The 15,650-nt window shown below is 37.5% G+C and overlaps 1 protein-coding gene across 1 annotated transcript; it reads left to right on the top strand.

Moving 5' to 3' along the window:
• Window positions 1-405: 405 nt before the first annotated feature.
• LOC127639867 (apolipoprotein A-I-like) lies at window positions 406-1,812 on the top strand. The gene is made up of 3 exons (XM_052122170.1): window positions 406-454; window positions 718-862; window positions 1,123-1,812. The coding sequence occupies exons 1-3, from the start codon at window positions 412-414 to the stop codon at window positions 1,721-1,723; spliced, it is 789 nt and encodes a 262-aa protein (XP_051978130.1). The 5' UTR covers window positions 406-411; the 3' UTR covers window positions 1,724-1,812.
• Window positions 1,813-15,650: the final 13,838 nt, after the last annotated feature.

The following is a 15,650-nucleotide window of genomic DNA, read 5'->3' on the forward strand; positions in this document are numbered from 1 at the left end:
TTAGTGTTTTATCCTGACAGATATCTCAAAGGATTCCCTGATTGCACTTACACTTTGAACCTGATATGCAGGAGGACAGGGTTCCAATTCCACATCTGCTCGCAGACAATGCTTGCCCTCTATAAGACCTATTTACCCCTGCTGTTCGGCCTCAGACACTCAGAGCAGCACCACTCAGGTAAGAGCTCAAACCATCAGGAGTGGAGAAAAGGAGTAAAAGTAAAAAGTAAAGACAGGAATAGAGGGGAAAACAGTAAGATAAAAAGGACAGTGAAAAAGACATACAACTATAGACACAATTGAGCACAACAAACAAGGATTTTGTTTTTTAATCACCATTTTTCAGTTTGAAATGTGTGCGTTGGTCAGAAGTCCTTTGCAAATAACTGTTTTCTTTTTCAGGGATTAACCATGAAATTTGTGGCTCTTGCACTGACTCTCCTCCTGGCTGTAGGTAAGTAACCTTTTTTTTTATTGTACTTTATGTACAAAAAACAGCAACATTTGTATGTTTTTGTTTTGGTGAGAGCAAAACTTCAGTTTACTTTCCTAAAAACACATGATGCTGACACATTTTGTTAATGTTTTGGTGTGCCATGGTGACAATTTAAATATGTAGATTCATATAATTAAAAGGACTTTAATTACGTTAGACTTGGCTGTGCTCCCTGAGGTTTTATGGTTTTCTGAAATGTTTCTTTTCCTGCGTCTTCACAGGTTCGCAGGCCAACTTCCTGCAGGCTGATGCTCCCTCCCAGCTGGAGCACTACAAGGCAGCAGCCTTGGTGTACCTGACTCAGGTCAAGGAGCAGGCTCAGAAGACTCTCGACCACTTGGACGGAACTGACTATGAGCACTACAAGTAAGAGACATCTGAACATCATAACCTCCAAAGATCTCAACTCTATATTCTCCTTGCCTTGTACTCTTCCCTGTCTTAATCTTCTGTGTACTTCCTTTCATCTCTTCATTTTGCTTTTCAATTCAATCATTCTTTAAACTGTTGGCTCAGATTCATGTGCCACATTTTTTCTAAAGTTACGACAGCAGCTGAATTATGTGTTTGAGCGTCACATTTCACAAATGTAAAAATTGTATCTCTCCTTGTTTCTCTTTCTTCAGGTTGAAACTCTCAGAGAGTCTGAACAAGCTGCAGGACTATGCCCAAACCTCCTCCCAGGCTCTGACCCCCTATGCAGAGACCTTCTCCAACCAGTTCTTGGAGACCACCAAGCAGCTGCGTGAGCGCATCATGACCGACGTTGAAGATCTCAGTTCCAAGCTGGAGCCCCACCGTGCTGAGCTGCACCGGGTTCTGCAGAAGCACATGGAGGAGTACCGTGAAAAGCTCGAGCCCCTCTATCAAGAGTATGCGACCATGAACCACGAAAATGCAGAGCAACTGCGTGCCAAGCTGCAGGCCATAGTTGATGAGATGAGGCAGAAGATTGAGACCAATGTTGAAGAGACCAAGTCTAAGCTGATGCCCATGGTTGAGGCTGTGCGCACCAAGCTGACCGAGCGTCTAGAGGATTTGAGGACAATGGCCACCCCCTATGCTGAGGAATACAAGGAGCAGCTGGTGAGAGCTGTTGAGGAGGCCAGGGAGAAGATCACCCCACACACCGAGGACCTGTACGCCCGCTTTGAGACCTACATGGAGGATCTGAAGGTCAAGTGTGCACAGTGGTATGAAACCATCTCCAAGGCCATCCAGGCATAAAAACTGCACAGTTTTTATACACACACAACTACTCACAGGCAAAGGACAACAGCAAAGCACAGACTTTCTTAATGGATTCTAAGAGTGTTTGGCGAGGGAAAGAGTAACGGTGCAAGGCTTGTTTTTGAATGTTCATTATGTTTCATAAATAAAATCTGATGCCACATAATGAAAAATAAAATCCACGTAAAAGACCAAATTATTTGAGTCAGTGTTATTCCATTCAGGCACGCTGAAACTGGTAATGGTGTATGATATTTTGAAAGAGACCATTTTCAATTTGAACACTTATGTTCATTTATTTTCAGTACAGCTTTATATATAAAAAAAGATGTACTGCTGTGAGAACAACCAGCACAAAAAACAAAAAATTTCCTTTCGAATATATAAACAACATTGTTGTTTTTGTAAAAAAAAAACTTTAAAAAAGATCCTCTGTTGATCCTTTTACATAAATACAGTAATACAATAGAATAATTTTTAAACTCAGTTTCACACAAATGTTGTTACATGGCCTTCAGAAAAAGATCAATATGTCATATTTCAGGGTATTTTATTATATTACAGTAAATACTGGAGAAAAGTAAATTCTTATTGAAATGATTTCCATGGATATGTAAAGTAACATCAATTAGTAGAATTGCACATTGTCTACACAGAAATAGTTAACTCACCAGAAACAATTTATTCTTGTCAAAAAAGATAGACATTACAGAATTACAAAATCTTAGCTCACCCAAAGTTTACTAAAAAAAACAAAATTACTTTAAGTATTTATTCCCACTCATGTCTTTCCAAGTCATAAGGCTTTCTTTCTTCTGTGGAACACAAAATTATATATTTCAAAGAATGTCAACATTGCTGATTTCTATATAATGGCAGCTAAAAAGCACCCCAAAGTGTAATAAAAGTACTCAATGCAGCTTAAGTGTCATATTATAATTATTTTAAAGGCATACAATCACTTTGTAAGATGAATGGACTGAAATGTATGGTGTTATTCACCCCTAAATCAAATAATTGATGAACTCATTTATACAAATCAGAAATCAAAGATCAAATATGGCCTTTGTATACACAAGTCGATCAATGACTTGATTTAGGGGTGAATTACGTATTTCACTCCCATTTATTTGTATGCCTTCAGAAGATGTCAAATATGATGCATGCAAGCAACTATAATTGAATGGAAATCAGCAATCGTGGCATTCAAACATTTAAAAAATATTATTGTGTGTTCTGCAGAAGAAAAAAAAGTCATATGGGTTTGGAACTACATGAGGGCATAAAGACAGAGTTCTCATTTTTGGGTGAACAATTCCTTTAATCTGATAAATCCTACATCACTGTCTACAAGTATCAGTCTGATTGTTTTCTGGAAAAGTCAGTTTTCCAGAAAACTGACACTGACACACTAAAGAAAAGAAATCAAAGCAACATAATTATTAGTACAAACAGACAAGGAAATAATGTGCCATAAATATATTTTAGTGAATGTGACACTCACATTTTATGCATCATATAGGAGCAGTTTGTGTTGTACTTGCTTCCAGCATCTACAGGATTCTGGCATATCAAACAAAATGTACATGTAGAGGACTGAGAGAGAGCGAGAGACAAAGTGTGTTATACATCTCAGTCTCTCAAAAACACATAAGTAAGTAGCCTAATGTGATTTGAGAAAAGAGATTAAAGTTGACTCCTACCTGTGGAGGCCTTGTGTGAAAGACCTGGGTGACAGGGGCACGGAAATGAGCCTGCACGTGATGCTGGGCTATGGGACCAGCTGGGCTACGGGATGCTGTATCAGACAAACGTAACCAGGAAAGGATCTGGTTCCAAATGGCCAGTTGCTACAGGGCCTAGTGGCTGAAACAGCAGAGATAAATTTATAAATGTTATCAACAATGCATTTGAGATATTAAAAGTACTTTGGTACAGCTCATATTGGTATGTGTGTGCATCTGCGGTAATATGGCTCTGCGTATCAAATCTTTGTCAAAATACCTGTCTCATGTAATCACAGTAAGTGAATGTAAATCGGCAGGACAAAAATATCAAACGTTTGGATCAGTCCATGCTGAGTGAATTCAGCCTAACAGACCACTTGTTGTCTATTGTGTTGTTAATATTAATCAAACAACTTTGTTTGCAAGCAAAAGAGAAAAAACACTGACTGCTCTTAATTTATTTCTTTGTTCTTTATTACTGACTATTTCACTGAAGAATTGCTTGAAACCCCTGAAAAGCAATGTTTAGTTAATAGACAAATACTTAAATGCTAGTACATGCCATTAGTATAAAACTTGTTGTTGAAAATCATGACATTTTACTGGTTTTGGTGTTGAATACTCAAATTTTGCTAGCTTGACAAACCTACAATGCACGGCATGAGAAAAGCAAAAAGAGAATGAGGAATATATATGAGTGAGAGAATCACTCATGAGTCTCTCACTCATATACAGTATGAATTAGAGACATGGATGAGAGGATGTCTGCTCTCACTGGTCTCTGGTTCTGTGCAAGTCTCTGGGAAACCTGCTGAGAAACATCATCTATTGACATGCCAGCCATTGTACCATGCTCACTCTTGATTGGCTGTAGAACCCTTGTTGACTGATCTCTAATACGGACAGAAGCAGAAAAGTTTGAGAGTGAAGTGAATTTCAAAAGCTCTCATTATCCTGACACACCATAACACAATCAACAAACTACAGATTTTTGGTAGGAAAGCTCCGCAATTTTTTTTTTTGAGTGGTGACATGTTCCGGGTACACGCAAGAATACGCTGTTTTCAGCGCTTTTTGAGCGGTTCTTACGATAGAAGCCGGTGGGGTCTGGTTTGTAATTTATGAAAAAATAGGCCGTTTCGCGCACGCGCTTTCACTCACAGATACGCGCAAACGGATGAGTTAGGGGCTGTTCACACCGAACGTGTTTTTGCCTGCGTCTGCTCTGTTTTGCCATTGATTTACTGTGTAAACGCGCGCTGGACGAACCTCCATACATAAATTGCCTGCGTCTCGCTGTTTCTTCAGTGTCTCGTGGAGGACTGGCACATTTTTAGACATTGTCAAGTTAATAAGAGCTTCAGGTTTCAAAATTGCATGCCGAGACACCTGCTTTCTGTATCAGGCGTTGCAATGTTTCTAGATTTGAATTGATTTATTTTTAGCACAGGTGTCACAAATATTTAACGTTCTGAACAAGTTCAGGTTGCAAAGAGGTAACTTACAATTATTCCAGATAGTTCTGCAACAAGCAAATTTCAGCCCTTGATAAGTGGCATGTTTTTCCCCCTTCTGCTCTAGTGTGCTGAGGGACTGCCGTGCTTTGTATGTTTATTTGTACAATACGAATGTTACAATGCTTATGTAATGGTATGTAAATATGTTAAATGCTGTGGGTAAGTGTACTATCTTGTGTTTCATGTAGGACTGATTCATTTTCTGTGAATGAAACCCTTATTTCCGTTTTTGTGTCTCCATTATGCAGTTAATGTTGTAAATTATGTCGATTTAATGTGTTTAATTGATTAATTGCATTATATGTACTGAATTGCCCATGTTCACCACTAGGTGGGGACGTTTCCCTCATATTGAATTAATTTGAACTATTATAAGAAGAATTGAGTGAAAATGTTTATTGTAACTGTACATTTGCTAAAATCGTACAAAGATTTAAGAATTTAAAAGATATAAAAGGATTAAAAGAAAAATAACTGTTTTAATTAAAACAGAGCAGAGCTAATGAGACATGATGTGGGACTGAATCATTCTCTCTGCCACGAAACCCTTATTTCCATTTTTGTATCTCCATTATAAAATACAGCCTCAGCATCAGAATATAAACTCCAGGTGAAAGTAAATAAGACAGGAATATATTAATATTGTATAAAACAAATTCACAAAGTAATAAAAATACGGTATTATATTATAATGGCAAACTGGACAACAATAAATAATTGTTGGGTTATAAAATGTATAAAAAACAACTAAATTCCAAAATGTTACTGGTTGAAGTAGTAGGTTTTGCACGCCCTGTTCAAAAAAATTGTTTTGTATAAATTTATGTAGGTAAATATTGCTTTTTTTATTTCTGTATTGTGGAAAAACTGGAAAACATGCATTAATTATTTTTAAATAGATTTTTATTTCATTAAGCATTTTGAATGTACTTGGCTACAATGGTTGATAGGATGAATTGAAAATTGTGATTTAAAATACATTTTATGTCACTTTTTAAGCAAACATTTAAAAAATGTACCAGTGTGCAACAAAGTCTCTATTAAATGGCCTGCATGTCTTGTCTAATGATATAAAGGTGTCAGGATCCTGTTACTTTGTCAGTCTGCTTTTGTGCTGACAGGGACCTGACACTCTTGTTCTGTCTATGTTGTGTTTTTTTTGTGTTTTTGTCTCTATGTGTGTTTTCAGTCCTCCACTTGAAAAATCACAAGCTCTTTCTGCATCTCAAGCGCAGCTATCTTCTCACACAAACACATTGTCAGCAAATAATATTTATAAATAATAATAACAATAATAATAGGAGCTCTGAAGAAGAAATTTGCTGTGAGGTTGCAGGTCTGATTGGCTTGCTCTGCCTGTTTGAAAAGTGTCTCCATTTCCACTCTCAAAGCAGCTATTTCCTGCTCCAGGGCAACCTGTCACATACACAAGAAGAGAAACCAGATAAAGACAGAGCCGCGCACACAGATCCAGAGATAGTATATGTCTTTCTTGTTTTATGCTTTGAAACTTTACTTCTCTTGACTCTGTTCCTCAATCAGCATATTTAGTTTCGTACTCCAACTCCTGAACCAGTCTAAAAACACACACACACACACACACACACACACACACACACACACACACACACACACACACACACACACACACACACACAAATGTTGGGTGTCCATGTTTTATTAGGACTCTCCACAGACATAATGGTTTTTATACTACAAACTATATATTCTATCCCCTACCCCTAAACCTAACCCTCACAGAAAACTTTCAGCATTTTTACATTTTCAAAAAACATAATTTATTATGATTTATAAGCTGTTTTCCTCATGGGGACCAACAAAATGTTCCCACAACGTCAAAAATGTCGGGTTTTACTATCCTTATGGGGACATTTGGTCCCCACATAGTGATAAATACACGCTCACACTCACACACACACACACACACACACACACACACACACACACACACACACACACACACACACACACACACAGACCTTTAAATTCAATAACTGAAACCCATGCAGTGTGACATATAATATTTTTTTTCAATTTACCTTGATTTCTCCTCTTCCATTCATTTTTTCTCGGCAGTAAACTCTAGATATTTTACCATAACGTTTTTCAGAGTGGTCTTGCTGTTATTTAGCTCCAGTTTAATTTGTAAGGACTTAAGGAAAAACAAAATCTAAAAAAAACACCACAAATTAATAATTAAATTCCAAATTAAAGTTACAGTGTAAGACTAGGACACAAGTAAAATCAAATCTAGCATCTAGGGTGAATTCAAGAAATAAAGATTTTAAGCACCTCTGCTGCAATTCAAATCATGTAGTACAGGTGTGAGACTAGACCTGGTACTGATGATTCCGGTCTTCAATCGTCTTCTCGAAACTGCTGACACAGCGACTGTGCTCCTCTTGCTCTGCTTCATGCTGCTTCTTATGAGCCTTGTACTGCTGGTTCAACCCAATACTGTCATCTTCTATGGCACACTAGAAAGCCAAAGAAAATTATTTAAATAAATCAACATAACAACAAAAAAAAAACCCTCAAAAAGTCCTCCCAAATTGATGTAGGTAAATTTGAAAAAGCTTATCATTTGAAATCTTATTTCAAATATCACTTATCTGAGCTGTAAAGTTGTTTAAATCTGTTTTTATGGTCATTTTACAGTTTTAGGGTTTAGAGCGTTTCGTCATGACAGCAAAATTGTAAAATTGCATATAACTTTACACAGAAAAGGTTAGTAAGTGATTTTTCATACTAAAATCATGTTAACATGCATATTGTTTACGTCTTATGGCTATACTTTGGAAAAAGTATTTTAACATTTATGGATTGGCCCCCATTCACTTCCATTGTAAGAGCCACACTGTAAGCCAGATTTTTCCTTTCCTTTAAAATGTTTTATTTTTTTATTAGGGGGATTGATCGGCCACTGATCTAAATCTGCCATTCTTCATCTTAAATCTGACCAACAGTCACTCATCTCAGAAGCTATTCTGTGAGGATCCCAATTTAAATCAGATTATTGCTGGTCACATTTCCACTAATCACAGCAATTACATTAGGTGTGTTCGACTTGAACTGCATCTCGATTTGCCAACCGTCGAGATTTACCGGAGTTGAAAGAGAGCAACCAAGCTGGACACTTTGTGCTTCCAGTCGCATGCTGATCCCACACCAGTCACGGAAGATCACAAGATATTTGCTTTATTACAGACTAATTGGAATTCAGATTTGAATTTTACATAAAATAACCAGAAACATTGTTCGTTTAAAAAGGTTATGTGCTGCTTAATACAGTGCCTGTTGTTTGTATAAGAAGAATATCACACCAAATGTATTGCGGTCACAGATCCAAAAAATAATAAGCGTGAATCAAAAAGTAATAAGCGCAGATATAAAAAATAATAAGTACTGATAAAAAAATAACAAGCATGAATCAAAAATATATAAACACATTTAAAATATGCACAAAATTAAAGCAAAGTCATAAAAAGTGCAAACAAAATAATGTTTTCCTTGGTAATATGACAGTTTTTTTTTCTCTCTTTTTTTCTCTCATTTTTTGCAATTGTATTTTTTTTGTACAAAAATGCTGTATTTTTTTGCTTTTATTTCCAAGTTCTGTGCTTAATTTTCCAAAACTTGTGAGTAGAATTTCATGTAAATCAGGGGCCGTTTTGCATCCCTTTTGGTCCACTAGTTCTTGATCGACAGCTCCTCCTCTAGCTAATCATTCGAAGAGGAGAGGTGACGTCACTCCAATGCAACTCTATATTATATTAATTGTGGTTGATAGATATGCTGTTTGTGTCTGTTTTGAGTATTTTCTGCAAGCTCTAGAAAACAATGTGTTGTCCGAGTAGGCCATTATCATAGTCCGTTAACACATGTATCGAGTCAGCTGAATTTAGTAAGCAGAGTCTTATGTTTAGGCATTATTTAAGACTTCCATAGGTTATTGGCTGCATATCTAAAACAGTCGGGGACTCTACAACGAATCGGCTTGACAATATAAATAAAGTTTTATGATAAACTTAAACAAAAACACATAAACATAAACACATACAGGGCAGCTGCCTGCAGTTCTCTCTCTCTCTCAAACTGCTATCTCCAGTCACCTTTATCCCTTGCTCGCCTCATCAGGTTGATTGATCCGGGCGTGCATCATTCCGCGCTACACATAGATAAATGTAATGAAGCCCAGCTGCCCACATAGCTCGAAAAACATTTTTATTAAGGGGTCAAAATTAACTCTAACTAAATCAAACAAATTTGCTGGGAATAAAATGCCCAAATACTTAATGCCCTGTTTGGACCACTGGAAGGTGCTCAGCTGAAAAGTCGTTACTGGGCAGCACACTGTCAGAGCCAATGCATCGGATTTACACCAATTGACTCTGTATATTGAGAATTTAGAAAAGGAATTCATAATTTTGTGGAGGCAAGGCATAGATCTAGTGGGGTCAGAGACAAATAATAAAATATCATCAGCGTAAAGCAAAAGATTATGCGAAACACCTCCCGCCACCCCCCTGGTAAATCATCTTACCTTATTATATACAATAATGGGGAAAGCGAGCAACGCTGCCGGGTACCCCTGTCCAGAGTAAAATATTTTGAATTTAATCAATTTGTTTGTACCGCTGCTACTGGGTGTCTATAAAGTAACTTAATCCATCCAATAAAAATATTCCCAAACCCATACATTTCCAAAATCTTACAAATATAATCCCATTTTACCATATCAAACGCCTTTTCGGCATTGATATCGGTGTGATAGTGATGGCAGCGACTGGAGTCGGATCATTCACCACTGACCACATGCTATTGATGAAACGCCTAATGTTATCAGAAGAGCTGCAGCCCCGAATAAACCCCACCTGATCTATATGTATAAGAGATGTCATAACTTTACTTAATCGGTTAGCCAGAATTTTTGACAATATTTGAACGTTTAGCTGGATCAGGGAAATTGGACGGTAACTCTTACACTCGCTTGGATCTTTGTCCTTTTTAAGTATCAGACTGATCCGGGCTTGTGTCATAGTTGGCTGAAGCTTTCCATTCTTTAATGATTCCGTATTAACTTCTAACAAAAGTGGAGCCAATTCTGTAGCATAAGATCTCAAAAATTCAGCGGCAAAGCCATCTGGCTTGCCTGTAGGCAAGGCGTTAATTACCTCGCCAAGCTCTAATGGTTCCATACATTTTCTAATATCTCCATCAGTAGACAAAGATGTGGAACTATAAAGATCAAGATAGAATTCTTTAAAGGCATATTAATATCAATGGCCAAGGTAAAAATTTCACCACCAGCAGATTTCACTGAGGGAATGGTAGAAAAAGACTCTCTCTGCTTTATATATCTAGCCAAAAGCTTCCCTGCTTTGTCACCTGACTCAAAGTATGACTGTCTTGCCATGAACAGCCAAAACTCCATCTTTCACGACAGAATAGTATTATATCTGTATTTCAATTGGGTCACTTCTCTGATGCAATCAGATGAGAGAAGCTGTCTTTAACATACATGTGAATTAAATTTACCAGACACCAGGGGTGAAAATTTCAAAATGTTGGGGGGACAATAACCATAACAATTCTCAAGAGCAATTTTTGAAGGGGACACCAAGGGGTTTTTTGTTGTTGCCCTGTTTGCATTTGTATTATTTTCATTCTTAAACATTTATTTTAAGAATATATCATTATATTATTTACAATATACATATTTTAATGATATTTTAGGGGGGGACAACCCTCAGATGGGGGGGTCCTGACCCCCCTGCGTGATTTCCGCCTATGCCAGACACCCTCCAATGCATACAGAGATATTACATTGACCAGTGTGTCGAAGAGATTAGCCAAATGGGCCACTGGCCATATCCAGAGTTATATTCACTTTTGCAATCACTCAGACATCTTGATTAGCCCAGCTCTCAACCCATTGTTTTGGGCTAGCCTAGATGTAATAGTATACAACCTTGCTCTAAATGTTGACCTTCAGAAAACATTTCATATCTACTGTGAACTCTCTCTCCACTGGGCAGTGAAATGCTCATCATAACAATCTGTTTTCCTCTGAAGCTTAAGTAAAGGTTATTTTCTTCAATCAGGAACCTGAGTGAAGTTTTTTCAACAAAAAATTTCTGTTTTACCTGATACATGTCTGCTGCCTTGTGTGCTTGAGTCCTGACAAAGCAGTATTTTGGTTAGTATTCCTCCACACTACAGACAAACTCTTCCTTTACAAACACGATGCTTTCAGTATCTGGAAAGCCATTATTTTTCTTGCATGTGCCATTTCCTTTTTGGATGTCCCAACCTGATGAGTGGAACAGCTGGTATTGTAGAATAATCATTTTTAGATGGTATAATAATCATTCTTAGATATCAAAATACTTATATGAGTTTCTAGGCCTTTGTGCGAGCCAGGAGAGAGCATATGAGGTTACTAAAAGTGTTGATGCTGCAGAGAACACAAAGAATGGTATACAACCTTGAAATACAGGATGTACTTCTTTAATCAGTTATTATATGAATGGTGTCTTGTATTCTTGCAGCTGGTGTTTTGCTGTTTCTGTTAATTAGTAGTATTCTGACATATATCTTTGGTGTATTTCCTTTATGCTGACATGTATCTCTAAAATATATGGTGTATCTCATTAAAATACAGGATGCACTTCTTACAAAAACACTTTTAATAAGTTAGATATCTCTTATATGATATGTTTCTGGCATGGTGTTTTACCTTGATGAGTTAAATATCTTTGGAGCTTGTATTTTCTTTCATTAATCAAATGATACTGTGTATGAACAAACAAGGCCGCCTCATTATGAGGGTACACTGAAATGTAGGGCAAAGGTAAAAGGTATGTGATGGGGACATGGCTGTTTGTATCATACACAGGTGTTTCTAAAATTGATGAACTTTTATCATGAACTATGACTTATGTCAAAAATAAGTGGAGTTACCAGTTGATGTATGTTTTTTAAAAAATAATTAGATGGGGATTTTCCACCAATATTTAATTAGTAAGGAAAATAGAACATATTGGTGGCGAAGGAAAGAGACAAGAGCAATTATTCTATTGGTCAGAGATAATGGGCAAGAAGATAACAAAAAGGTATATAACTGAGAACTCAGGAGGATAGAGTCAGAACAATCAGCTGACTGGTCTCTTGTTTGTTGGTGATCAATAAACTACAACTTTGGCATCTGGAACTCAAGACTCTGAAAGTTTTCTTCAACTTAGAGAAACTCGTCGCAATATTCCACGACATATCTTTGGCGCCCAACGTGGGGCTGGCATTGAGGTCAAGGGGGCAGAGGTCGCTGGTGGGACGGCTTGCACGGATCGCACAGAAACACCGGCGCCAGAAACTGAGGTAAGCATCTTTGCTTAAGGTGTTTTTGTGTGATAATTCGATTTTGTGTGATAATTCGAACTAATTGGCTAAAATAGAGAGAGTTCCAGATTTCAAAAATGGGGGGTGGGGTTGTTTAAGTTAGTATATTAAAGAAGGTAGAAAAAGCCTGGGGGTGAGTCGAGAAGCGACGGCGCGTGAAAATTCCCGGTTAGGTGCATTTATTCAAGGTTTTGCCAGAAGAGTGGCTGAAAATCCTGTACAGGTGAAAATCCTAACACGGGTGGAGAAGTGAAAATTCGCGCAAAATTCCTCCAGGTGTTAGATTAAGTTATTTATTGCAGTGTTTGACGGAACCCGGACTGTGCAGAAAACGGGGAATTGTTGAACTATGTGCATGTTTGAGATAATGAATAATGTGCATAACTAACTATGTTGTTGGTGCATGTGCTTTCATACTACTAACCGCATTGTCTATGTGTTTTTTCAAATGCATGGTCACAGTGCTGATGATGTGTTGTGTGCAAGCGCAGAATAATGCAGAGAATCAGGTGCACCAAGCAAGTAACATGAACTAAAAGTAAGGGTAAATTGGGAAACTAAAATGAAGAAAATAATTGTAGAAAAAGATGTGAAAACACCTGATCCTCTGTCTCCCGGACCTGCCTTCACTCACTGGGTGGCTGAATGGCCAGCACTGTGAGTGAGGGGAGGGGGAGATTGGGATAGAAAAAGAAATAGATTAATTGGGGAATAAAAAGAAGGAAAATGTTTTCCATTTACAGTGAACAAAACTAAAGAGAAAATGCAGAGACCCATGAAATTTGTGAGATGCGAAGACCGACGGGACCTGAAGAGTGGGAACGAAAATTGGAAAAGACATTGATAGAGTCAAAGGGCATACGTGATCATTTTTGGAGGGAAACAGAGTATGTAGATTACACGGGACAGAAAAGACAATTGACACTAGATAAAAAGAAGGCACTGTTGAGAGGTTTGATTAGGATAGTAAATTTACCAGAATTAGAACAAGAATGGCCTTTTGTAGATTGGTTGGAAGTCACAATGGAGAACTTGTACCTTGGAACCTTTTAACAGGCATAGAAAGACTTTGCCAGGCAGGATATGGGGAACAGCTGGACACCTTTGGGATAGAAGTAAGAAGGTCAGTTAAACAAGTGCAAATCCCTTATCTCAGCACTGAAGTGGCCCATTATTGGGAAACGCTAGAGAGGCCAGTGGGACAAGGTGTCACAATTTTGAAAAATGTAAGCTTAGAGATATTCAACAGAGTCAGAAATGTATACAGGGAAAGTAAAGTAATATTCAAGGAAAATAATGAAGGGAGATTGTACCAGCAACTGTAATTGAAGGTACAATAGGAATGTTTGAGGTAAGAGTTTGCCTGGATCCCCAGCAGAAATAAAGCAGACTTGGCTGGACATATATGAGAGACAGCAAGATAACCAATAGGGGCAGGCTTGGATAGAAAAATATAGATATGCATGAAATAAGATAGAATGCAAAACTTAGAGTGTATCATTAATAAAGACATTTACAGTAATGTAATCCTTAATGATGTAATGTTCATGTTTAGATAAATATGTAACCACACACGAAAGTATAATGCATGAGAAAGATTAAATAGTTAGAAGAATTAATGTATTAGTTTAGACACTTATAACTATGCTGTGTGTATAAGAATGAAGCAATGTATAAGTATGTTAACCAGATCAAACTTGTATCCAAGTGCATGCATAAAATAAGTAATGTGTAATCATCTCTAAAAATCTTGTAATGTACAAAGAGATTGTAATGAGAAAATAAAGCATAAACAAACAAATAGTTGGTTTTGAAAAGAAATAAAGTAAAACCATACAAATAATAAAAGAAGGAACATAAGCAAATAATAAGAAAAAATATGAATTAATAGAAATAAAAATAAAGAGAATGATAAAAGAGTGTAAAGAAAAGAAATAAGAGATAATAAATAACTGTAAAAAGAAGAGATGATAAACAAAAGAGGAATATATAAATAGTACTTATAAATAAATAGTGAAGCTGGTAGGACTAAGGTAACTGAACATAATAAGTTGACTTCTCTCTCTCTCTCTCTCACAGCATGCTGGGGACTGGGTGTTGGGAGGAGAGAGGGAGGGGCTGCTAGAGCAAGAACAAGAGAGCAGTGAGGGAGGGGCTGCTAGAACAAAAACAAGAGAGTAGTAAAGGGAGGGCTTTTGAACACGCTTAAGAGAAATAGGATAAGATTTCTTGGGTCTCCTCCCGCCTGATAATAACAGTACGGAGGGCTGGCAGTGGATTAGAAAGGGTGTAAAAAGGAAAGAAGGAAAAAGAGGCAAAATGATAATAGATAAAAAGTCAAATAAATTAACCTCATGTTTTACTTTCATGCACTGGGCAGGAGAAGTAATTGCAACAGGTCAAGAGTGTTGTGGAAAAAACCTGGAGCAGTGATTTGATAACCCTGAGGAGTGACATTGTTTGGATACATAATAATCTGTGTGGACTGGGACCAGAAGAGGAACCAACAAAGCAACCAAGCAGAACACAAACAAAAAGTAGCAGTATTAAAATATCTAGGAAGAAGGAAATTCCTCAACCCAGAAAAAGCCCAGGGGAAGTCAGGGGTCGGATACTTTTAGTGGTCCTCGTCTGACCAGCCTGGTGAAGATTAGCATAGCAGAATAGAACACTCTGGGGTTAAAGAGGTACTGAATTATTGAAAACATAGAGGGATAGTAAAATGGCACTGACACCAATAGATCAGATATGCATGGAGTTCCCAACATATAGAGAGGTGATAAAAGAGATGTCTAGGAAATGGGAAGGAAGAACAAAGGGGCTGAACACAAAGTGGCCAGCAGAGGGAACATTTGATGTAGGGATATGTAGAGAAATGGAAGCATTGATAAAAAATCATAAACCAAAAGATAAGAGCCAGAAGAGGATAATGAAACGAGATAGGGAACTAACAATGCTCCATATGTTCAAGACCAAGGGATAGAAATAATAAAACAGGAAAGGGAAGGAAAAAAGGTGGATGAAGAAAAGGAGAAAGACCCCTCCCTATGCACCAACAATGGAAACGAAAGGAAATTTGCAAATGCCTATGATGGAGTTTAAGGGGAAGTACACATGGCTGGAGAAATAGAAGTCACTGAGAAAGTGTCAATAGAGCCAGAAGAAAAGCCAGCAAATCTATACCCAGATATTAAACTGAGAGGAACTATGAGCCACAATTATGGGGAAGCAGTGGGATCAGAACAAAACAGCACAAAGGGT

Source organism: Xyrauchen texanus, chromosome 4, assembly GCF_025860055.1.
Source record: "Xyrauchen texanus isolate HMW12.3.18 chromosome 4, RBS_HiC_50CHRs, whole genome shotgun sequence".
In the NCBI taxonomy this organism is placed as follows: Eukaryota; Metazoa; Chordata; class Actinopteri; order Cypriniformes; family Catostomidae; genus Xyrauchen; species Xyrauchen texanus.